Raw genomic sequence first — 25,515 nt, 5'->3', positions numbered from 1 at the left:
TTTTTTCCAAACTCTTCCAGCCCCCATCCCCAACATTCACGACCAAGACGAGCAGGACAATGCGAGATAAGAGGATTTTTCCCTAAAAATAATAAGTCTGTGAACAACTCTGCGACCAACTTTTGCTGACCTCTCCTGCTTTCAATATGGAAAAGGAATGTGTGTGAACAAAGCACAACTACTATCAACTCAACTGAAGGCTCCTTTCGCAATGCTGTAGCTGTGTGAAGACATTTTTCCAACATTACTTATTTAGACATTAGAACACCGAAATAAGTTATGTTGAAGAAAACTTCAGTGTAGACATAGCCTAAGGCTATGTCTATGATACCCTGAAATATCGACCCACACAGGGTCAATCTTCCAGGGTTCGAGTTCGTGTCTGGTTGGGATGCACAAAATTGATCTATCAGAGGTTGGCATCAACCTCGGTACTCCTCACAACATGCGAGGAGTAAGGGAGGTTGATGGGAGAAACTCTCCTGTCAAGAGGACAGCCAGGTAAGTTGATAAATCAGTTCCAGCTATGCAACTGCCGTAGCTAGAAGAGTCTCTGCAATCGACTTTCTTTCCCTGGTGTAGACATAGCCTAAGAGAAACACTGGCAACTGCCAGGGACCTACAGGAGAGGTACCAGGGCTCAAGAATGAGTTAGTGGTATCCAGCATGTGGATACCATGCTAAATTCACAACAATTGTATCCTGTGTACACCTGAATACAACTATTGCATTGTTACGACCATGTGCTCTAAGTGGAGTTTTGAGGAATGCTCTTAGTTTGGCACATCTACACTACAGGAGATTTTCAGAACAATCCAACAATCCTCTGTTTATGGGCAAAAAGGAATGTTTGCTCATGTCCCTCATTACTCTGACTAGCAAACACTTGTGTAGTATTCTTCTACAATGTGGCTGAACAGAGAATGAGATATCTTTATGAATAAATAGCTGGAGATAGGGGCTACGTCTACACGTGAAGCCAACATCGAAATAGGCTATTTCGATGAATAATGTCTACACGTCCTCCAGGGCTGGCAACGTCGATGTTCAACTTCGACGTTGCGCGGCACCACATCGAAATAGGCGCTGCGAGGGTACGTCTACACGCCAAAGTAGCACACTTCGAAATAAGGGTGCCAGGCACAGCTGCAGACAGGGTCACAGGGCGGACTCAACAGCAAGCCAATCCCTTAAAGGGCCCCTCCCAGACACAGTTGCACTAAACAACACAAGATACACAGAGCCGACAAGTGGTTGCAGACTCTGTGGATGCAGCATGGATCCCCAGCTGCCGCAGCAGCAGCCAGAAGCCCTGGGCTAAGGGCTGCTGCCCACGGTGACCATAGAGCCCCGCAGGGGCTGGAGAGAGAGCATCTCTCAACCCCACAGCTGATGGCCGCCATGGAGGACCCGGCAATTTCGACGTTGCGGGACGCGGATCGTCTACACGGTCCCTACTTCGACGTTGAACGTCGAAGTAGGGCGCTATGCCGATCCCCTCATGAGGTTAGCGACTTCGACGTCTCGCCGCCTAACATTGAAGTTAACTTCGAAATAGCGCCCGTCGCGGCTACACGCGTCGGGCGCTATTTCGAAGTTAGTGCCGCTACTTCGAAGTAGCGTGCACGTGTAGACACAGCTCGGGAGAGCCACTGGCTGTATGGTACAGTACATATGTATGCTTGCATTTTCTGAACATCTGTAGGCAGAAGAAATTTTCCACTATGCCATTGTAAGGTGTTCTTGCTGGATTTTCATACTGGAATGCTCCCCCAAAAGCAGGGTGACTGAAATGTATAAATCTTGCCTTGCCTTAGAACCTGAGCCTGGAGACATACACTTTTGGCCTGAAGAATTAGGAAGATGGGGGAAAGACCAAACAGAGGAACTGCTCTGTATCAGTGACAGCTGTCTGGAGAAAGCCACAGAGGGTTTGGAGAACAGAAGGAAGGAGGAGCAGCAAAAGGGCAGCCTGCCATGAACTAGAGAGATAAACAAAGCCAAAAGGCTCGATGTGGTCATTGACATATAAGACCACCACAAGCATCCATCAGCCTTTGTAATTTACACACTCACGGCCTACATTATTATTGTAGGCTATTATTTGAGTTGTGGTAGTACCATGAACCTAATCATGGGCCAGGACCCTCTTGTGCTAGGCACTGTACAAACATTAAAGGAAGAGCTGGACCACACATCTTAGCACAATATCTGGCAGTGGCATCCACATAAAATACCTAATACTTTGCTGCCTTTTCTCTTTTTTAAACAGCATCCTGCTGAAGCACTGCTCTGATTAGCTACTACTGAGGTGCTGACTGTATGTATTGGGAAGCAAGAAAGGTTGTTGCCCAGGGAAACAAGAACAAATGGGTGACATTCAATTGCTCAGCAGTGTTGGGACTCAAAGAGGGCACAGGGGATGAGCATTCATTTTAAGGCGATCTATGGTACAGTTGCCTTGTTATAGTAGACAATACACACAACAGTTTTTTGCTTTAGTATTTAAAACACTATTTCTGGATGGAAAAATATGCTTTTTCTAATTTGAGGACTGAACCAAAGCCCACTGATCTCAAAGAAAAACTCTCCAGGCCTTCATTCAACAATGCACTTATGCACATGTTTACTCCCAAAGCCAATGGAATTTAAATACGTGCTTAAGTGCTTTGCCAAATCATGGCCAATATGACCACGATAGGACCAGGACCTTAAAATCAAAGGGAAAAAATAAATGTCTGTACAGAAAATTAAGAAAAAATAATGGTTTAATAAACATGGAGTTTGTTAATAAATTCATTTTCCAAATCACATTTAAATCTGCTTTTAATTAATATCCAATTAACAAAAGACAGGTAAAATTCACATGCAATTCTTTCCCAAACAGTTCCAGCAACCCTTCTTCGTGTATATCAAATAAAACTGTCCATGTAGTGAATGTCATCATAAAAAAATCATTTTGATTCCATACTGAGATGCTCTCAAGCGATTAAATTACAGTTCATTAATAGGGCAATGAAGATTCATACTTTGTTAAGAATACTGTAGGTGATGTGGTAATTATCTTATCTTATTCTTGGAGTGCCTGATTATTTTTCCCTTTGGATACTTGCTATAGACAGGAACGTGCTTGCTCTCTCTTTTTATATATTAAACTTTAAAAGAGTAACAATAATTCCTATATAAATAGACCATAGGTCAGTCTGTGACTGCTACTGCAAGAAGAGGATTTTACAGTGAAGGCAACAGCAATTAAATGAAGGAGACAGTGAAACTGAAAAGGACTCAATTGCAAGAAGAGATTTGGGGAGAAAAGGCGCAGAAGGGAAAAATAATCAGATAAAGGAGGTGTTCATGACATGCTCAATTTACGTCTGAGGACCTTGTCTAAATTAAGGATTTTGGTACTAGTGTAGGTACCCCATAGTAAATTTGCAGCACAAAATCTCACTTCCATTGACATCAATGGCAAAACTCTCACTTGCTCCAGCTGAAGAGTGTTAAAGTTAAATGTGGAGGATAAGAGAAGGGCTGGAAGATCCAAAACCAAGTAGATGGATATCACAGAAAAGAATTTGATTAGCCATGGAGTTTCTAAGAAACTGATTCAAGACAGGCTGAAAGAGAGAAGGATTCAAAGAGCTGACCTGGGATGGGATGGGACGAAAGTAAGACTAGAAGAAGATAAACTATCAGTAACACTTATGAAATATTTAATGTAAGGATTCATCAACATAGATCTGAAGTTATGGCCAGTAGAAAAACGCAAATAAAGTGATTCTGCAGACACTGCAAAAATTACATCTGCGGACATTAATTTATGATCAGCTCATTCAGTACATACCTCTTCTTTTAACATGGAGGTATGCAGCTACGATAAATGTAAAATCATTCACTATATAAATAGTAACATATTAAATAGCTACGAAAGTGTTGTCCTCATTGAACTAAACTTACAGTAACATATGAATGTTCATCTCAACTTTTATATACAAATGAGCAATCAAGTTTTTCTTTATGCTCTCATAGCTTGAATCTGCTGTTCCAAACACGCAATATGACTAATACCACTGATGTGACTTTCCTGCTACACTCTCATCTTTACAGACCATCTTGCCAATGAAGCACCCCCTTACCAGTATATCTTCCACATTAACTGGAATCTGAACAGAATGTTCCTGAGCCATATCAGCAGCTACAGGCTTGAGGAGGAAGTCAATGTTACATAGAGAAATAGATACAATTCAGAGAATATCCCCATTCAGTTTTGGCATGTTACAAGTTCAGTTGACCTTTTGAGCTAATAGATCTCCTTTTGACCACAGACAGAAATGGGAATGAGATTCAAAAATTACGTTTTCCAGCAAGAGGCACCTCTTTCTACACCTGCAGTCAGTAATGGCAGCCAGATGCAACAGCATCTACAACAAAGGATCTGACCCTGAAAGGTGCTAAGAACTATTGTCAACAGGAGTTGCAAGGGTTTGGAACCTGACAGGATTAAGCTCATAAAGAGAAATCGTTGAAAATAAATGTGAAAATTACAGAATCCCCTTCCATGTCCCAGCACCAGATTTCATTTTTATATTCAGAAACGGTTGAAATTCTTATATGCTTATTAAAATAGCACCAGCCGTTTTTGTCTACATCATCTTTGGCTCATAAACAAAGCAGTACTTGAGGTGGCAGCATCACGGGTCATTGTGTGCCCTCTCATTACATTCTTTTTTATATAATGCTGGTTATGGCAAATATTCCACAAAATAATTTACAAGATTATAATTTACATTAAATTTCACTGGACCTTTGGGCTATGTCTATACTAGAGCAATCTGTCAACAGATGCTACCGTTGGAAGATGTCTTCTAACAAAACTTCAGTCGGCAGACAACGGCCAGACTGCAAAGGGGAATCAGAAGAGCGATCTGCTCTGTCGACAGAGAGCAGCCAGACTGCCTAGCTGCTCTATCGGCAAAACAGCCAATGAGAGGCACAGCAGACAGGGCTTCCCAGTGTGCTGGAAGCCCTTTCTGTGAAAAGAAGGTCCCCTGGAATGTCCAGGCTAGCTTTCTGTCAACAGGTCTCTGTCAACAGAGGTCTTCTGTCTCATGGGGGGCACGGCAGAAAGCTGTTGACAAAAGTGCCACACAGTGTCGATTTACGGTCGACAGAACACCTTGGGAATGTGGACTCTTCCCAGGTTTTGTTGACAAAACTGTCTAGCGTAGACATAGCCTTGTAATCTGATCACACTGCAGTAAAGTGAGTGATTCTTACAGAAAAAAGTCGGCATTTGCAATCCAATCATTTGAGCTCAAACATTACTGAAGTACTGTAAGGCACAGCAGAGGCTGGAGAAGAGACCTACAACTTTTTTTTTTTTCCAGCCTCAGGTGCTAAGCACAACCTAGTCTGGCCTCTCTTTTCCAACTTGTGTCGCCCCTCCCTTCATGACAAAAGAGGCAAAGGGAAAGTGCCCACCCATCACATCTCTAACGGTAGCTCTACACAGCAAAGCTATTTTGAAATAGCTACCCTAGCATCTACATGATGCAATCGCTATTTCAAAATAAATTCAAAATAGCAGTTGACTTGTTTCAAAATTGGTAAACCTCATTTCATGAGGAATAGCACTTATTTTGAAACACCGATGTCGAAATAGGGGCTGTGTAGACAGGGAAAAGAGCCTATTTTGAATAAGCCGTAGTGCACCCAATGGTTCTATTTCAAAATAGACTCTATGGCTGTGTCTACACTAGCCCCCTTATTTGAAGGGGGCATGGAAATGCCAAACACTGGGGAATATCAATGAGGCACTGTCATGCATATGCAATGCCTCATTAGCATAATGGCAGCCATTCAGCCGTTGAAGCTGCTAACGTCCAACTGTTGACAGGCAGTCTAGACACGGGGGCTTTGAACATGTTCCCAAACCAATTGGAAGTAAGGGAACTTCGAGGTTGGGCATGTATTTCGAAGCACCCACAGCTAGGCTGCCTGTCAGCACTTTGAGGTTAGCAGCTTCAAAACTGACATGTCTGCCATTATGCTAATAAGGTGTTGCATATGCATAGCAATGCCTCATTGATATTCCCTGGATCATGTCATTTCCAGGCTAGTGTAGACACGGCCTATGTGTGTAGATACTCTTTTTCGAAATAGCTAAGTGCTATTTCAAAATGCATTTGTGTGTAGCTGCGCTATTTCTAAATAAGCTATTTCAGAATAGCTCATTTTAGAATAAGGCTGCTGTGTAGCCCTATCCGATCTCTTTTAATGACCTAAGTCTGATAACAGATGGTTTATGTCTTGCCCCACTGTGATTGGGGATATGAGGAGAGCAAGAAGAATCTACTGCACAAGCTCCCAGACATATTCAGGGGACTTAACTGTGGCATGTGGTGCAGCTCACCTGAAAAGCTTTATACCGTACAGGAAGTCACGTGGGTTGGTGGAAAACACTGAACAAATTGATACAGCCTCCATTTCAAGGAGCAGCGGTGTTCCACCCACCTCCTTGTCAATCTGTCTAGAGCAAAGTGAATTCCTCACTCCCTAAGGCTGGGTTACCCACTCTTTTAACTTAGAGGGAGAACAAACTAGCATTTGGACACACATGCTCTTCAGACCGCTTCTCTTCTGGGAGTGATTTAGTCTCAGATAGTTCCCTTTTTCTCAGAGTAACTTGGCTAGGCATGTGGGGGTGAGTTAAACAATTTTCTCATCCCACTGCCATGAGCATCTTTGAACCATACTCTCTGATATGGCATTGAGCACGGCTTGACCTTGGCTAAACTTTCAGCTAAGCCTTGTTCAGCACCAGGTCAGCTGCACTAGTAAGTTTTGTAGCGCAGCCAAGGCTTAAGAGAACTGTGCTCTGTGGATTTGGGAGGCATGGCAACAGGAGCCGTATTCTTTATGCCATCGGAAGGGTGGTGAAGTTACTAGTTGAAAAAGGCTTTTTGTAGACCAGCTCACACCTTGGCTATACAAAGCCACCCCTATTCAGTTAATTTAGTAACAAAGCTTCAGGCTGCTTTTTTTTGATCTCCTAACTTAAACCTCCAACTATGAGATGTTCTAGTTTAAAGTGATGGTGGTTATGGTACATACACCATTTAAGGATGGTATTTTCTAAAAGCAAGTAATGGAGTTAGGAACACAACTCCAGTTGAAAATCTAATTCCCAAAGGCACTTTAGAAGATTCCAGCATGAAATTTTGCCTGCAAGTTGGCTGCAGGTATAGCACGATCATAAACTCTTTATTCCATTATTTGTGGTATTATTATTGTTACAGTTTTCATTTATTACTTTTGTGCTAAAATAGATTTAGTAATTTACATATAAAAATGTTCTAAATTACAGCTGAATTTTTGGACCTGAATGTATGTAGAACAGTGCCTAAGTTGTGAACATAGCAAGAGAATATTTAGTTAAATAAAAACAGACCTATATTCACTGGAATAAAGAATATAACTAATTTTCTTATTAAAATTGAGTTTTGTTCTTAGAAATCCAAATTTTGAGCCTAAACTACTGTCAGTGTTCAAGTCAACTTTCACTAAGAAGAAAATTAACCAATTTCATGTCAACAGAATAACTGGAAGCAGAAAAATGGTCTTATTTGCCCGAACAGGGAAATTAATCTCATTCTCTTGAGAAATGTGAAACATTTCTCAAAATAGCTGTGCATAATTTACATCTGTCCTAGTCCTTTCTAGTTTAGGAATGAATCCAAACCCCTGTTCATAACCAGGAGGCCAGTTGTGTCTTCAGTCACAAGTGTGTATCTCCCACTGCCTTCACGGAGAGGTGTGCCAGTCTAAAAGAGAACAATCAAAAGCAGCAGGAAATTAAACATCAAAATACAATCTGCCATATAGGAGATGTACTTCAGCCTTTGCATTTGTTATATGGTGTATTCCAATCCAAATCTTAATGCTCTGAATAAACCAATTTAAGTACTTAGTGTTTTTGCATCCAAGGATATAAGACCCTGAAAATTACTTTCTACAGGGTGTTAGTGACATCTTTCAAGCTGAGACACTAGGCACTGACAACTAATTCTGCTCAATTTTGGCAAGTTAAAGGACTCCACTAATTAGCAGTATTAATATGGGAGTATAATATGCAGGGTGAACATATTTCTCTATGCTGAATGCGGCACCCCAACAACATTATTGTAGTCAAGAAAAGTCAATGGCAATCAATCACAACCATACAGTATATACGTTCAATTCCTGCTCAGCTTGACAGAGCCCTTATTAAAAACAAATACCGAGTAGCTGGAGTCTTTGGCTACGTCTACATGTGAAGCCAACATCGAAATAGCTTATTTCGATGTAGCAACATTGAAATAGGCTATTTCGATGAGTAACGTCTACACGTCCTCCAGGGCTGGCAACGTCGATGTTCAACTTCGACGTTGCGCGGCACCACATCGAAATAGGCGCTGCGAGGGAACGTCTACACGCCAAAGTAGCACACATCGAAATAAGGGTGCCAGGCACAGCGGCAGACAGGGTCACAGGGCGGACTCAACAGCAAGCCGCTCCCTTAAAGGGCCCCTCCCAGACACAGTTGCACTAAACAACACAAGATACACAGAGCCGACAACTGGTTGCAGACCCTGTGCCTGCAGCATGGATCCCCAGCTGCCGCAGCAGCAGCCAGAAGCCCTGGGCTAAGGGCTGCTGCCCACGGTGACCATAGAGCCCCGCAGGGGCTGGAGAGAGAGCATCTCTCAACCCCTCAGCTGATGGCCGCCATGGCGGACCCAGCTATTTCGAAGTTGCGGGACGCGCAACGACTACACGGTCCCTACTTCGACGTTCAACGTCGAAGTAGGGCGCTATTCCTATCCCCTCATGGGGTTAGCGACTTCGACATCTTGCCGCCTAATGTCGAAGTTAACTTCGAAATAGCGCCCGGCGCGTGTAGCCGTGACGGGCACTATTTCGAAGTTAGTGCTGCTACTTCGAAGTAGCGTGCACGTGTAGACACGGCCTTTGTATTTACCTTCTTTTCTTTAAGGGTTGCATGGGGAGAGGTGACACATACCACATACAGTCTCACACACAAGGCACAAGGATGAAGGTGACCACCTGACCTGACGTAACCCTCCCTGTCCAGGCTCTCCACCCTCCATGCCTGGCTCAGCCCCCAGAACGGACTTGTCTCTGCTGGTACCTGCTGCTATGTCCTATCAAGGCAACTTAGGCAGGGGGACATGCAGGGTCACAGGCCCTGTCTCCAGAGTTCTGTGAGGGTTCACACCAGGACATGGCCTTTCAGCACTGCGCAGGAGGGAAGGGACAGCAGCTGCTTCCAGCCACAGGGAGCTGGGTGAGGAGAAGGGATGAAATGGCCCATATCTTTGCACAAATCATCTCTTCTCTTTACCCTAGGCTACCTTGTGGCTAGAAGTTGTCCTCCTGCTGTCCACTGACATAACCCAGGCACCTCCTGTCCCCTGGCTACAGTGTGGGCAAGGAAGAGGTTAATCCCTAAGGGTGTATTGGGCACCAGAGGCCAGGGAACCAGATTGCAGTGGCTTTAATTAACCTGGCCAGAGAAGTTGCTTAGCAGGGGAGGAGCCTGGGGAACAGCGCAGCTCCTCATGGCCTGACGGCAGGACCTAGCGGGCAGTGTGTGAGGAGGTTGTGAAGCCCTGGCCCTGGGGGCAGCTTTGGAGACTACAGGATCAGGTGCAAAAAGGCTGGAAATAGCTACCTCCCCATCACCCCATAGCTTGGCTGAGGAGCACAGAAGCTTCCCCATGCCAGTGCCATGCAGGGCTGGGCTCCTCCTGGTCAAAGTCCCAGACCAGGGGGTCTTGAGCTTTTCATGGCTGCCAGCCCAGCCAGAGGCAGTGGCGGAGCCTGCCTGCCAGGCTGCTGGTGAGCTGAATGGTCTGACAGGCCTGGTTCTCTGCACAGAGCTGGGAGCAGGACACTACCTGCAGGGAGGTGGAGGGTGGGGGCACTGGTTGGAGCTGAAGTGAGCAGCAGAGATGACATGTAAATAGCTGCTCCCTGCCCACACTCATACCAGCCACCGCAGCAAGCAGCCAGGGTTGGATAGAAGTGGGACAGGGGGTGAAGGACCTTCTGGCCAGGAGGAGGCAGATGGACCAGCAGGGGGTGTGGCTGGTCCCGCACACTGCAGCTTTGCCTGACATCCAGCCTTGCACACCCACCTCCTTATCAGCACTAGACCCCCCACAACTCAGCACTGGTGAATTGGCAGCTGGCAAGCAAGGATCTGGACAGCAGTAGAACCCAGCAGTGCTGATGGGAGGGGAGAGACAGGAAGCACAGGACAATTTGCAGAGACACAGGCAGGAGGGCTTAAATACGGAATTTGAAAACAGGCTATCTGGTCACCCTAATAATACAGAATTTTGATCAGTCAAATATGCGGTGGTTGAGTAGAGAACCCACAGCAGGAGCTCTAGGAGGTCATGGGACTGATATACACACAATCTCCTCAGTGGCTACTGCACTTATATATCAGTGTGAATGTTACAATCGTTTTGTATTGAAACAAACAAAAAGTGTGTGTGTGGCTAGGGGTGGGGGTGGGGGATCCAATCCCCCCAAGATGCTACAAGTCCTCAACTTTCACTGGTGTCATTAGGAGCTGACGTGCTCCAATCCCTCATTGGGTCAGGGCTGGGATAACAAGAAACAGAAGCACAATGCATTCTTAGACCAATTCTATGCACATGTTTTCTATAGCTAATGCCTGAAGTGCCAGCTGTCCCATCATAATGCATGTTCTTCACTCTCATTAACATTAAAGGGAGTTCAGGGCGTGCCCCACAGAGAGGATATGCTGCTCAAAACAGGAGTCTGCGTTTTGCGTTCCTTAAGGCTTCACTTTCCGTGGTTTCCTTCCAGTGCTTAATCTGAAAGGAAGAAGGTGCCAGAGCTCAAGCAATTGTTTTACTTTCATACAAGCCCAGTGGTGTCAGGACTACAAAATTTCAAGCCTTGAGTGCTAGAGCTCAGCTCTGACAAGCTCTGGCACAAATTAAGCACTGGTTACTTCATGGGTAACAGAGCATTTCTCCGGTGTATGGTAACAAATTATTTTATGCTCTAGTCCTCTGATACATATATCCAGGTGATAGTGACATAATGGGTACTGATAGATGCACTGAAGCTCTGACACTAATCGCATGTATTCCCTTTATTGAACTGTACTAGTTATTGCAATCAGATTAAGTCACATTTATAAAGCAGACCATCCAGTTAAACTGAACCCGATTATATTCATTACATAGTTTTAATCACTGTCCGGTGAACTGGCAAATCCAATCAAAGCATTAGTCTTTAATTAAAAAATTCAAAAGAAATATTCTGACAGTAGCCAAGCAATCACATCACAATGCACAATTACCTAAAACTGCAATTAAAAAGCAGTTAAAAAAATCACACCTAATATTTAACTATCCATATAATACAAGAAGCAACAAAGGGCAACAGCCTCAAAGCAGATTTATCTAACACTATAAATTCAGTCAGAAGCAGAAGCTCTAAAGTACACTAGCTGAAGCAGGACAATAAAAAATACTGAGCATGGAATACTTTTAATCTCTTCCATTAATATTCATTTCCAGCTGCTTATAATAGCAGCGCCTCATGGCCAAATCATTAGAGTTTTACATCTGGGTTGCAAATGACACTTTGATTGGATGTAATGTTCAAATGGTCCTCCCCACTGTGCCTCCGTCAAGTCTTCTGCAGAGAGGTGTCCTGTAGTGCCAGTGGCTCACTGTGCGTGCTGGCTCAATGTGTGGTTCTGGAAAGATGAAAAAAGGATACATGCATGAGGGGCAGAATAATAGAAAGCATGCCCATACCCTCCTACTCAGCACCATTTATGCAGAGTTCTACATAAAAGCTTCTCAATTATTACAAAACAAAATGCAATAAAGAAAAAGTACTCATAAGTAACAGCTGCCAATATGACACATTTTCTTTGTAGTGATAGATCTGTAAATGCTGGCATGAACTTAGGGAAAAAAATTTCTACCAGCCAAGTACAGCCGTTAAGATTTTCAATACATATAGAGAAAATGGTAACGCGTCACGAGAAAAATCTGCCTTCCAGCTATTCACTTAACTGTAACAATTTAAAAAAACCTGGGTCACTGAGAGATCCCTTCCCATATTATACTCTCTCTAGCAATTGGTACAATTATTGGCAGAAAGAAGCACCAGATTGTGACACACACTTTGCAATCCAAGGGATACTTCAACAGCCGAGCATCGAGTTCAGGCAACAGGGTAATACACACTGCAGACAATACACTGGATGTGTCCCCTCCCTCCTGCCCCCAGTTTCCTTACAGAACAGACCAGTGGTCAGCAACCTCCTGGCACATGTGCCAAGAGCTGCACACAAGCAGATTTTCATCGATACATGAGGTGGGAGCTCAGCCCTGTCCCTCCTCCCCCATGCAGCCAGAAGCTTGCTCAAAGCCACGCTGCCTGTGGATTAACAAAAGACCAGCTAATGCTATCAACCACCACCTAAACGGTAAAGCTCTGCGTCTTTATTTATTTACTAATGATGCTATTGTAAATAGAACAATTAGTGACTTTTTAAGGTATCACCCACACCCAGACTGTACAGAGAGGTCGAAAGGACAAATTTCGGCATTCTGCCTTGGAAAGGTTGCTGACCCCCTGGAACACACTATACTACTCATCTTTTGTGAGCAGCCCTCTCCCCTTTTTAAATTGAGCTGTAATCACTACCTGCAATCACAAAAACCTCTTTTAGCATGGCAGGGAGACATTACACTCCAGCCATGCCACTCTGTGTAAAAGACAAATCCAGAAGCTATCTCAAAGTCGTATTTTCAGTGCAATATATACCCATAAATTTGCTCACAACCAACAACCCCAATCCTGCAAACATGCACTAACGTAATTTTATTTGCATGAGCAGCCAAAGGAATAATTTGTGCAAGCTGTGCAGAAATCTTTGCAGGACTGGGGCCTAAATGTTTTCAAATTTTACCACACTGCCCACCATTAAAAATCCACACATTTCACCTCATGCTACTTTTAATTTCTATTGGCTTAGCAGTAGAACCATGCAAGTAAAGCCTAGCTGAATTTTGAATTAAATAATCTACATACAATGTATTTCAAATACATGAAGACATTTTAACTTTTCATAAATCATCTGTTCCTTCTAAGTTATCTAAAGTTACAGCTCAGTCAAAAACAAATGGGTCCTCTACTTTATTATGGCAGCTGTGTAATGTGGAAATAGTTAACTAATGAACCTTCCGTTTTCGGCTCTAGTCTCCCTAGGTAACAGTGACCCCATTTGAAGCTGGTATTATTTTCTGAACTGTGCACTCCCAATAACTGACCACAAGGTGTCAGAAGTGCTGTTGAGTTCCTAAATCACGTCAAAAGTTACCAGTGACATTATGGCAGGCAGATTCTTATGACACGCTATGCAACAATCAGTCTTTCAAAGGGACAGAACATTAAGCAAAAGGGGGTGCATAGGCTGATACTTTGTGATATTAAACAGTCAGCTGATAAAATAGCAAAAGAATTACAGCTTGCTTAGCATAACGATAGCTTATATAGCACCACTATTTCAGGCCCTGAATACTACAGAAAATTAAGCTAAAATATTTGAGGTCCATAACCAAAAACTACTATGTAGAGAAATGGCAAGGTTACTCGTGCTATGAACCAGATCTATGGAATATAAAATAACTGTATTTTTTGCTTTTAAGCGATTCAACATAAGTAAGCATAAAATCTGCCGGCTTATGACATTTTAAAACATGGCACTATTACCAACCATGCAAAAGAACAACCACTGTAGCAATACCTGTTATTATTCACAATGGGAACAGCAAGTAAAGTTATGTAATAGGTCTAATGTAGTGGTATAGGATAACAGTAACACTGATAAATGAGCTTGCGCAGTAAGATAATAGAAAACACATTTTTTTCCTAAATTGAAGAATACACAGCTATCCCTCTATGTTCAAACACGCGTCCTGAGCATTTTAACCATTGCCAGTACATTTCACTGTAATTCTGTTTTTAGGTCATCTTCCATAACAGCAAAACAATGCAAAATGTTTACCACCCACAAATCGAAGCCAGGACTATTTATGGTAGACAAATCCATACTTACTTAGGCAGTTTCATTTAAAAAATAACGCACAATCAGCACTAGATGCAGGTCTGTATAGCCTATAGTCAAGGAACATGATTTCAAATCTGTGTGGCTGCTGCATTGATTACACCAGGCAGGTCAATAAAGGAATGGTATGTGGTTCTAAATCTGATAATGAAGCACACATTGTGAACCCTCGCTCTGCAAACATGGGTTAATAATATGTTCTGCACACATCTAATACCCAAAACCCCAGTGTTTTGGCGACCAGAGTCTATACAAAGATGCAAACAGATTATATCCAAAGCCAGCAGCTGTATGGAGCCGAGGTAATCTGTTTTCAAATAAAGACTCATATACTGAACATAATGTACGAGCCATCATTCAACTGGATCAGGTCTACATTTTCCATAGGCTAATATTGATTTACTGGAGAAAACGCTGTTTCCCCTCTCCCCTCACATGTATTGACATGCTGACTAATCCCAGCGCCAAACAGTTAATGTAAATAATGCCATATTTTTAAAGAACCTCAAAAATGCACTGATATATCAGTACAACTGTCTGTGTACAGTAAATCCTTCATCTGTTTATGAGAAATCTGAATCTACACAGGGTAAATACGTAAAACTTACACCCACAAAGGCCTGTGAGTACCTGAGTGTGGGGTTTCTGTGTATGCTAACAGCAAACCCTACAAATATCACAGATGCCTATTTGGGAACCCTATAAAAACACATCCACCTTCTATGTTTCCAATATATAGTTTTATCTGTTAAAATATATTTCAGACCACAAAAGTGGGCCATTCAGCTGAGGCTTTGTGCCCTCACTCTAATACTACCCAGTAAAATGACATTTCCTTTTTCCTGCCTATCTGAGGTGTGAGTTTGTAGCTTACTGCCACTGCATTTTGCTGGTACAGTCCTTGTATTTTAAAAGTTTGTTCTCCAGTATGAGCATTTTTAAATTTGTAATCCACTCATCCTATGTTCTTGAGCTCAAATCTTTTAATAGCAGCCATTTTGCTGGCAACAGACAGTGTACCAAGATGATCAGATTTTCAGACTAAAGCCAGGCCAAAGCAATTTAAACCTTATCAGTACTAACTTCAAAATATATTTCAGACCTTTGGGGAAAATGAGCTAACCATATTATAAATGAAAAAAAAATGACAAGAGGTAGAGAAATAAAGCACAAAAAAGCTGTTAGCATATTTTAAATAGCCAGTTGAGATCCCTTTTCTTTGCCTCCCTTTGTACTAAAACTGAAATACTACTTCAGGTAGGCAGAAATATACATTTGAAGCCAGCAAACGCTGCATATTTCCCAATCTATCGATATTACAGATATACTTCAGATAAGCTATAGTTTGTTGACCAGCTGTAAAAATTCTCATTTCCTACTGAGGGAGGGGTGGTCTAGAACTACTGTGGATATCAGGACTGCTTCCAAGGGTTTTTCCAACAATGCAAATGATACTTTACAAAGAACTGCATAAAACAAACAATAAAAATGAATTCAAATTGAAAGGTGACTTCCCAAAGAATATTGACACAGTCACAGACAATTGTGCTGAACCTTCCCCATCTTCCAACACACATCTTCCTTGGCACATGTGTAGCTTTGTGTGCTGCTTGGTGGTTGGGAGAGTAGGGCAGAATGTATAAACTGGTAAAAGCTATTCTTTTTATCTCCCATTAAGTCTTTTGGCCAGTACATGGGGCACTACTGAGATCTCAGAATGCATCATTCTGAGACATTATGGCAAGTGGAAACCAGCCACAGTGCTAAACTAGCCTATCAAGATAAGGTACACGCCTCACTGCTTTAGTATATGAAGAAGTTGGGAGATTCAATTGATGCCAATTCTGAAAACTATGTCAAATAAAACTAAGCATTGTGCCTGGGCCCAAAGGGTGCCTGGATGCTTATGTGACGTTTTCTACTTGCTATGGCATCCCAAGTCATTCTGGAACCGGGTCACTGGCTTTGCGGACAATAAAAGGTTTACTTAAGGATTAACTGGCATATATGCTACAGTGACTGCTCACCATAGCCTAGCTGGTTATGGACATCGGTGCTTACGTTTGGGCTTGATTCACTTTGCAGTGCACTTTGAATGATCATTTCTTTGTTATTGAGTGTGCAGATAAGGTATTCTAATTAAAGCACTTGCCCAGAAACCTCTATCTTCAGAGCTCTTGATCAACACGGAGACGGGGGTCGAAAGAAAGAAACTCTCACAAAGGAGGTGAGAATGATCTCAAAAAAAGCAGCACGCAGTGCAGCAGAACTACAAGGCTGGCGTGCAGGCTGGGAGGCTCCCACACTACAACCAAATTCCCTGCCAATAAGTCACAGGTGTACTACACAGGAGCAGGTGAAAAGATAAAATGCAACTGTGCGGGGTGTGATGATGGTTTGAGGCCATAATACACCCAAGTCTATGGAGGCACTGTGCATCTGTTATACATTTTGGTACTTCATACAAGCTGTCTTGGAGATATACTGCCTATACATTTGAGCATATACAGTTAGAAGACCATATGTCGTATAGGGGTTTAGAGAGGGTACAATAAGACCGGCAATACGTGCCTTCCTTGAATGAAATTCATAAGCTTCCTAGCAGTTTTATACACAGTCTGGGACTCTGATTAAGGATTATAAAATCTCTCACTGTAACTCCCATTAAGATGAATAGCAACCTCTCCTGAAATCATTTCAACAGAAATGATGCAGACAACAGACCTGCATAATGAACAGCCCACATGAAACTCACCAGGTGCATAGCCCATTGAGTGACCCATGAAAATGAGCATGTGTAGATATTTCTGAATATAAATGGATAACAAGTATTTTACAGCCCACATATCACTTCTAGTCCAGTCTGACAAACATATTATCATCTGATCAGATAGCACACAAGGCTGAATGGAGCCAGGGCAAATGGAAGTCACTATGGCTGCAGGTGTAACCGTCCACAAGCAGAATCAAACCTGTGACCTCTGGAGCTTAGTGCACAAGCCTCTACAGCTTGAGCTAAAAGCCAGAACCCTTTCAACTAAGGCTCTAGAGAAGACACATTCTTTCTCTCTAAGTGGTGTAGGTGCCATTCCACAGGACAGGGAACCACCCTCAGGAGGTGTGTGGATTACATACTTCCCTTAGCTAAGGAAGTGCATCCTGAGCTTCAGAGACTCAGCTGAAATCCCAGACAAGCCCTCACTTGTAACTGCCCACACACAAACTCCAACCTGGGACCTCTGGAGCTTAGTGCATGGGCCTCTACAGTTTGAGTTAAAAGCCAACTGCCTTGCAGCTAAGGCCGCGGAAGAGACTCAGTCTTTCTCTCTGTAAGTCGTCTAGTTTCACTACATGGGACAGTGAATCACATCCAGCAGGTGTGTGGGTTACACAGACAACACCACAAAACAAACTGGAAGTACTGACTCTTTTGATGCTAGAAGAACACAACTGCATGATCTTGTGACATCTTGGGAGATAATACCAATTAATTGTTGCATTTTCCCAACTGGAGAACCCTTCAGCTCTTTGTAAGAACCTCATGGGAATCCTCCCACGGCCATTTTTTTCTCCCTCCTGCAGTGTTTGGCACCTCATGCTACTGTCCTGGTAGCTGAGAAGTACTGCATTGGACACCTTTCAGGCTATGTCTAGACTAGAGAGATTTGTCAGCAAAACAGCCATTTTGTTGACAAAACCTATGGAGCGTCCATATTCCCAAGGGCATTTTGTTGACAGTAAGTCAACAGAATATGGCACTTTTGTCAAAAGCCATATCCCACTTGCCACGAGGAAGAACACCGCTGTCAACAGCCATCTGTTGACATAATGCCAGTCTGATTGTTCCAGGGGCCTTCTGTCGACAGAAAAGACTTTCGGGACTCCAGACCACCCTGTCTGCTGTGCTTCCGGTTGGCCATTTAGCTGACAGAGTGGCCAGGCAGTCCAGCCACTCTCTGTCGACAGAACAGACTGCTCTTTCATTCTGCTTTTGTGATCTGGCCACGATCTGTGGACAGAGGTTTTGTCGCAAACCATCTTCTAACACAAACTTCTACTGACAAATCCCTGTAATCTAGACACAGCCACAGTGTCCAATGCCATCCCATCATACAGCAGGATACTAGCAGAACAACATACAGACCTCCTTATCCTCCAAGTTCCCTCTCCCACTCTTTATGGCATTTTAGGGGCAACAGAATATCCAAAAAATAATCAGTTCTTTAATAGTATTCAGTTCTGCACAGAAAAACGTAGCTTGCCAGTCCAAGTCAACAGTAAATCATGCTCCTCAATGCAAAGGCACACAAAAAGTCTCCATTTGAATGCTTAGGGAAAAACAAACACACAAAAAACCCCCCACAACTTCCTGACAAATGCAAGCCAGAATGTCTACATACCTAGGAAACACCATCTGCAATGCCTTATTTTAAAATCACAACCTTGTTTATAATATCTGAACCCAAGAACCATGATCCAACAACCAATCAGAAAATGCCGTTTTTATTTATGTTTTTGTATTTTATAAATTGTGAGTTTTTTCCATTAACAGAAATCCATCAATAAAGATCAAAATCTTTGTGCTTTCACTTTATAAAGAGATTAGTTTAGACAGAGGACGCAAGACGACCCTTGCTTCAACCACTGGAGATTATCGCTCCCTGTAGAAAAACAACGAGCCATAAATTGGTGCTGAACTAATCCTAAACTTGAGAGGCATTCAGGGATGTCATGACCAACAAGAGAGAGCAGAGAGGAAAATCAGAAAACCTCTCAGGAGAGAGAAATCTGATCAAAGAATAAATAGCTTTATTTTATTTTTTCAGTTGCTGCTTTCCCTGTGCCATATTACTCGAAAGAAAAATCACCTTTGTACCCCCTTGCAGTTTGTATGTGCTTATTTTTAGAACTGTTTGACAATTATCCAAGGGTCTAAGACTAACAGATGGCCTGTCTTAAAGCCTCATATGTTCACTAGTTTGCACTTCTGACAAACAGTAAACGTACTCAAGAGTGTGCCATAAACAGAGCTCAATGAATACTCAGAACACAATTTAGTTAATACACTTCATTAAAACTGATAGTGGTAACCAACATGTTTCCTGTAGAACCAGGTGTTTTATTCCCCTTCCAGTTGTTTCAGGTAACTCTTATCCAGTGACACTTCCATGTTTAGATCTTTCTTTCCCAGAAAATACAGTGTTATTTCTTTCCTTTCCCCGATGTTTCCCTACTATACAAAATTCTTCTAACAAGTGAACTCCAAGTTATCATGGCACTCAGTAAAAAAAATTGTCAGGCAAGCCAGGTTCATAGGTTCCCATTTCATCTGAAGAATCCCTTGAAATTGATGTAAAGGCAAAGGAAAGGTGGAATATCCCTTGTGAAAGGAAAAGTCTGCCTGTGTTACTGCTTCCCTGAGATTTCAAGAAATCCTGTAACGTAACACTGAGAATGACTGACAGTCTGGCGACACACCTTCGGACTGCACTTGAATGAACGCAGGTGGAAGTCCATTGTTTACAAATTACGGAACCCAAAAAAATAGGTCCGGAGGACCATCGCCAGTTAAAAAGCAAAGTTGAATATTTCAAATGAAAAATAAGAATTAAAGAGTTTATTTGATAGGTTTATGAACACTCAGGGCCAAATTCATCCCTCAGTTGCACAAGCAGAAAATGGACGTACTCCTGGTTTACATCCCGGTGAATCTGGCCTTTGATCTTCAATCAACACCTCTGTGCATGCTAAGTAATGAGAATGAAGCAGCTTGATTCTGCTCTCATTAAACCAGTGCAAATCTAGAAGAGCTCCACTGAGGCTGCATCTACACGAGGATGTTACTTCGAAGTAGCCTGCGGAGTGTCTACACACACTTTTCTTTACTTTGAAGTTAACTTCAGAGTAAGGGAGGCTAACTCCAAAGTCCTGACTCCATTCCTGGGAACGGAATAGTGCCCTACTTTGAAGTTTAACATCAAAGTAGGGTGTGTGTAGATGCTCTGCACTTGCTACTTCGAAGTTAGAGGTCCTCCGAAGCAGTGGCCCCCTGGAACATGGAGACACTCTGGTCAGCTCAGGCAGGGCTTTATGGTCCCTGTGGGCCACCTGACAGGAACCAGCTCCCTGGCAACCCCAGGCAGGAAGCTGAGAGTGTACCACAAGCAGGGGCAGCACGAGCTCCCTGTCAGACTGACCCTGCTCAAAGCTCCAGCCAGCACCTGCACCCCCTGGCCACCATGGCAGCATGGGAGGACCCCCTGCCCACCCCCCCCAGAGGCCCCAGACAATGCGTCAGAGGGCTTGTAGGGACCCAGCAAGGGGCGTGCCAGGAGGGGACCCTCCTGGACCGAGGGGGAGCTGAAGGACCTCCTCGCTCTGGGGCATAGGCTCCTGGGGCCGAGGGAGGTGGCCGCCCTGGAGCACCTGATGGAAACCGCTGGTCCCTCCTGGATACTGATGAGGACGTAGGCCCCACCAGCCACCCGCGTAGGGACCGGCCCACTGAAACCGAGGGCAATGACGAGGGCTGCAGTGGCAGAACCCTCGTCATCGCCCTCCCCTCTGGAATGACTGGATGAGACTCATCCACCCGAGCCTCGCTTGAGCTCGTCAAGGTTACAGCTGTTACGTATGGGGTGATCGGATGTCACAGAGGCTGGGGATGGGCCCTCCCCCAGGAACAGCCCCACAGCCCACACACCCAGAGAAGGAGGGGGAGCACCACACTTGGCCTGACCCTCACCAGGAGGAAAATCCTCAGCACCCAACATCCCTGGGGCTCCTGGGCCATCGGACGGCAGGGGAGAGGGATGTGGGCAAGCTAAGTGGGGACCTCAGACCCCGGGGTCAGGACACAGCACTCACAGGCCATCCCCCATCCCCTTCTGTCTCCACAGGTCCACCAACGGGGAGCTGTTCCAGGCAATTGGAGAAGGCCTCAGCTGCAGGGGGCCAGGAGACTGCCCCATTGCCCCAGCTCGCATCCCCACACAGCCGCAGCCGGGCCACACAAAGACAGCACTGGCTGGATGAGGAGGCAGCTGCCAACCAGATGGTCATGAGGGAAATGGCCAGCATGCTCTGGAACTGGCTGGGGATGGAGTGGGAGGTGTGGGTGTGGCTGGCTGGCAGCCTGGACACACTGGCCCAGGCCGTGGCTGCTCATCTCGCCCAACTTCCCCTCTCCTCACCAGCCCAACCTGCAACCCACCCCCACCGCCACCCCTCCCACAGGGGCCCACTTCATGGAGGACCTGTCCCTGCCCACTTGCATTGAGCTGGCCGGGATGGGTGCACCTGCCCCAGCCCCAGAGGCCCCCACCCCCACATGCCCCGCAGAGTCAGAGCCAGTGGTACCCCTACCCCAGCCCTACCTCCCTGTGATCCCAGACCCATCGACCCAGGGCGGTAGAGGCAGCTGCGACTGCCATGGCCTCCCATCCCTCCAGGCCAGTGGGCGACTGAGCCCTTTCCCAGCCCAGCCCCCATCCCCAAGTTTGGTCCTCCAGCCCGGCCCCCTGCCTCCCCACTGTAGAGCATTTCCCCTGTGTAATGTACATAGTTCAACTCCTTCTGTTTTGTTCTGCCAAATATGTTTATTCCCGAACAGTAAAGTTTCAGGTTCCCACCCCAACTCCAAGTCCCTGGTGAGTGGTGGGGGAGTAATGAGCAGGGGGAGTGGGAGAGGGCACATGTGGTGGGGGAGCATGAGGGACAGGGGAGTGGGGGGGCATGTGGTGCGGAAGATGGCTGGGAGGGTCAGGGTGGGCCCTGGGCAAAGGCCATGCACAAGGCCTCCCAGACTCTCATTCCATCCCCCCTGGGCCTGGCGGCATGGGACATCAGGTGGCTGCTCATACCCATCCCCTGGGTCTACAGCCCAGCCCTTGAAGAAGGGCGTCTGTCTGCCTACCACAAGACTGTGGAGGGCACAGCAAGCAGCAACCACCTCCGGGATGTTTGGGAGGCTGATGTCCAGCCTCATTAGGAGGCTGCGGAATCTCCCCTTCAGCAACCCAAAAGTCCACTCGATGGTGTCCCTGGCATGGTTCAGCAGGCTGTTGAAGTTGTCCTCGACCAGGGTGGTGAGTCTGGTATAGGGCTACATGAGCCACAGGTGCAGAAGGTACACTGTGTCAACCACAATACAGGGGAGCATCGTGATGCCCCCAAATGGGAGCTCCCACAGGGGGACATACATGCCATCCTGCATTTGGCATCCCAGCCATGAATTCCAGAACACCTAGGTGTCATGGGCCCTGCCCAGCCACCCCATGCAAACATCCAGGGAGAGGCCCCTCGAGTCCACCAGGGCCTGGAGTACCATGGAGGAGTACCCCTTCCTGTTAATGTAGGCTCCCCCACTGTGGTCCGGGGCCCAGATCGCCACATGGGTTCCATCCAGCACTCTGAAACAGCTTGGGAACCCCAGCTCCGCGAACCCATGAGGGTGATGACATGTCACAGGAGCACCGTGTTGATGGCTCGGATGACCTGCAGGGATGGAAGGAAGGCATGTCCATGAACGCCAGGTGACTTCCATGCCCTTTCCCCAGCAGGGCCCCCCTCCCTCTTCCCCTGTCACCTTTCTCCCACCCCTGGTGGGGTCTCCCTTCTTCTTCCCCTGGCAGGGCCCTCCTTTCCCTTTGCCCAGTAGCCCCCTCCTCAGGGTGAGTCTGGGGTGTCAGCCAGGCTTACCTGTAGCAGCACCGCTCCGATGGTGGCCTTGCCCATCCCAAATTGGTGGCCTACGGTCCGGTGGATGTCAGGGGTGGCCAGCCTCCACAGTGTTATCATCACCCTCTTCTGCACTGGGAACACTGGACCTATCCGGGTGTCCCTGTGCTGGAGGACTGGGGTGAGGCAGTGGCAGAGGTCCTCAAATGTCTGCCGGGTCATGCAAAAGCTTCTCAGCCACCACTCGTTCTCCCAGTCCCCCAGCACCAGCTGGTACCACCACTCGGTGCTGGTGGCGAAGGCCCATCGGCGCCAGGTTGGGGAAGGGGCAGCAGAGCCCTGCCCAGGACCTGGAGGATGGGGCCCATGTGAGCGGCCCAGCTGTGCTGCTTGAAGATAACAGCAAGCAGCATGGCCAGCAGGCTGGCCACAATGGCGATGAGATCCTCGTAAGAGAGCGACTGGCCAGGCACGTTCTTCTGGTCTTCTCCTGAGCACGCAGTCTGCTCTGGTGTGTGCAGCCTAGCAGCCTTGAGCACGTGCAGGGTAGGGGTATTTGGAGAGGCCCTTTAAGGGGGCAGCCGGCTACAAGCCCAGGAGGGCTTGTCAGCCATGTGACCCCTGCCTGCATCATATCCTGGCCCCTTACTTTGAAGTAGGGCCTGTTGCTGTGTAGACGCTTCCCTTCGAAGTACAGGGACCCTACTTCAAAGTAAGACCTGGCTGCTTTTTGTGTGTAGATGCTCAACTTTGAATCTTCCAAGTTATTTTGTAGTGTAGACACAGCCTGAATGTAGGAGTGGCATAAAAGGTATCAAAATCAGGCTCAGGGAAAATAGTCAATGAAAGGATTCAGAATTCATAAAGTATTAACAAAAGACAAAAGTCTTATCCTGTACATGACATCTACGTTTGATAAAACTACTTCCTAGGATGGTCTTAATCCTTACTGAAATTTATCTGCATTAACACTGATTTTTACAAAAATGTTAACTCCTCCCACTTGTTGCTCTTTTCTGGACCCTTTCCAATTTCTCCACATCTTTCTTGAAATGTGTTACGCAGAACTGGACACAATACTCCAGCTGAGGCCTAACCAGCGCAGAGTAGAGCTGAAGAATGATTTCTCATGTCTTCCTCACAACACACCTGTTAATGCATCCCAGAATCATGTTTGCTTTTTTTGCAACAGCATCACACTGTTGACTCATATTTAGCTTGTGGTCCACTATAACCCCTAGATCCCTTTCTGCCATACTCCTTCCTAGACAGTTGCTTCCCATTCTGTGTGTGTGAAACTGATTGTTCCTTCCTAAGAGAAGCACTTTATATTTGTCTTTGTTAAACTTCATCCTGTTTACCTCAGACCATTTCTCCAATTTGTTCAGATCACTTTGAATTATGACCCTAGCCTCCAAAGCAGTAGCAACCCCTCCCAGCTTGGTATCATCTGCAAACTTAATAAGCGTACTTTCTATGCCAATATCTAAATGGTTGATGAAGATATTGAACAGAACTGGTCTCAAAACACACCCTGAAGAACCCCATTTGTTATAGCTTTCCAGCAGGATTGAGAACCATTAATAACTACTCTCTGAGTATGGTTATCCAGACAGTTTTGCACCCATCAAACAGCAGCCCCATCTAAGTTGTATTTGCCTAGTTTATTGATAAGCATATCATGTAAGACCATATCAAGGCTGTACCCTTCTAAACCAACATTCCAATCATGTGTATTATCCCACCAAGTTTCATTCTCAGCACCACATATTACTTTTGTTGTGATGCTTGATATTTTTTCCTATTTTATTCACAACTACATTTAGGGTAAGTATATACCAGGGAAATAAGTCAATTTCACATGTGCAATTATAGCTACAGCATTTGTGTAGCTAGAAGTGGCCTATCAGAAGTGACTTACTTCCCTTGTGAAGTCCGAGACTCTGTAGTCTTGTGTTGACTTCCCTTACTCCATGCGATAGCATAAGAGGTCAATGGCTGAGCCCAGAGAGGTCAATTTTGTCATGTCTTCACCAGACATGGAAAATCAAACTCCAGAAGGTCACCTGCCAGCGTGTTGATCTTCTGGTAAGTATAGACAAGCCCTAAGTAATTTAGAAACTTCCAATCCAGACTGTCCATAACTATTCAGAATTTGACATCTCACTCATCACATTTTCAACCTTCCATTTAGGAATAACACCACAGTGGCATCCCTTCTTTCTAAAATGTTTACCCATAGTTTTCTTCTCAGAAAGCTCAGAATAAAGCATAGTGAAACAATCAGAAACTAACTCCTCCAAATACTTGTTTGAACCTGGCTCAGTTTCATATATTCCACAAATATTTCTTCAAAAAGTCTATGTTCTCCCTAGAAAAATCATGGATAAAAATGCTGTTGTGAAAAAGTAAATTGAAGCTCATGGGAAAATTTTTTTTACCAAAGCACTTTGGAAATAAAGACTACTTGAGACTAGACTACGAAGAGATAACCAGAGCCTTCTGCTAGAGAGACTAGCTGTAAACACTATGATATACTCACCCACCCAGTAAAACAAGGCAGCGAATAATACTTGTCTCAGGAGACTGCGTGCCCCTGAGAATTTTACTCACAAATGCAATTTGCCAATGATTTTGTGATCTGC

The 25,515-nt window shown here is 45.0% G+C and overlaps 1 protein-coding gene across 2 annotated transcripts in view; it reads right to left on the bottom strand.

The window, feature by feature from the left end:
- Positions 1–10,520: 10,520 nt before the first annotated feature.
- Positions 10,521–25,515, bottom strand: part of ZNF423 (zinc finger protein 423) — a 423,757-nt gene continuing 408,762 nt past the window's right edge. For both annotated transcript variants that reach the window (XM_075008953.1, XM_075008952.1), the window contains one exon: positions 10,521–11,806. In XM_075008953.1, the coding sequence (XP_074865054.1) occupies positions 11,709–11,806 (98 nt within the window). In that variant the 3' untranslated portion in view covers positions 10,521–11,708. The remainder of the gene's footprint in view (positions 11,807–25,515) is intronic.

Source organism: Carettochelys insculpta, chromosome 14 (assembly GCF_033958435.1).
Source record: "Carettochelys insculpta isolate YL-2023 chromosome 14, ASM3395843v1, whole genome shotgun sequence".
Classification (NCBI taxonomy): domain Eukaryota; kingdom Metazoa; phylum Chordata; order Testudines; family Carettochelyidae; genus Carettochelys; species Carettochelys insculpta.
This window is presented reverse-complemented; position numbering and strand designations above follow the sequence as displayed.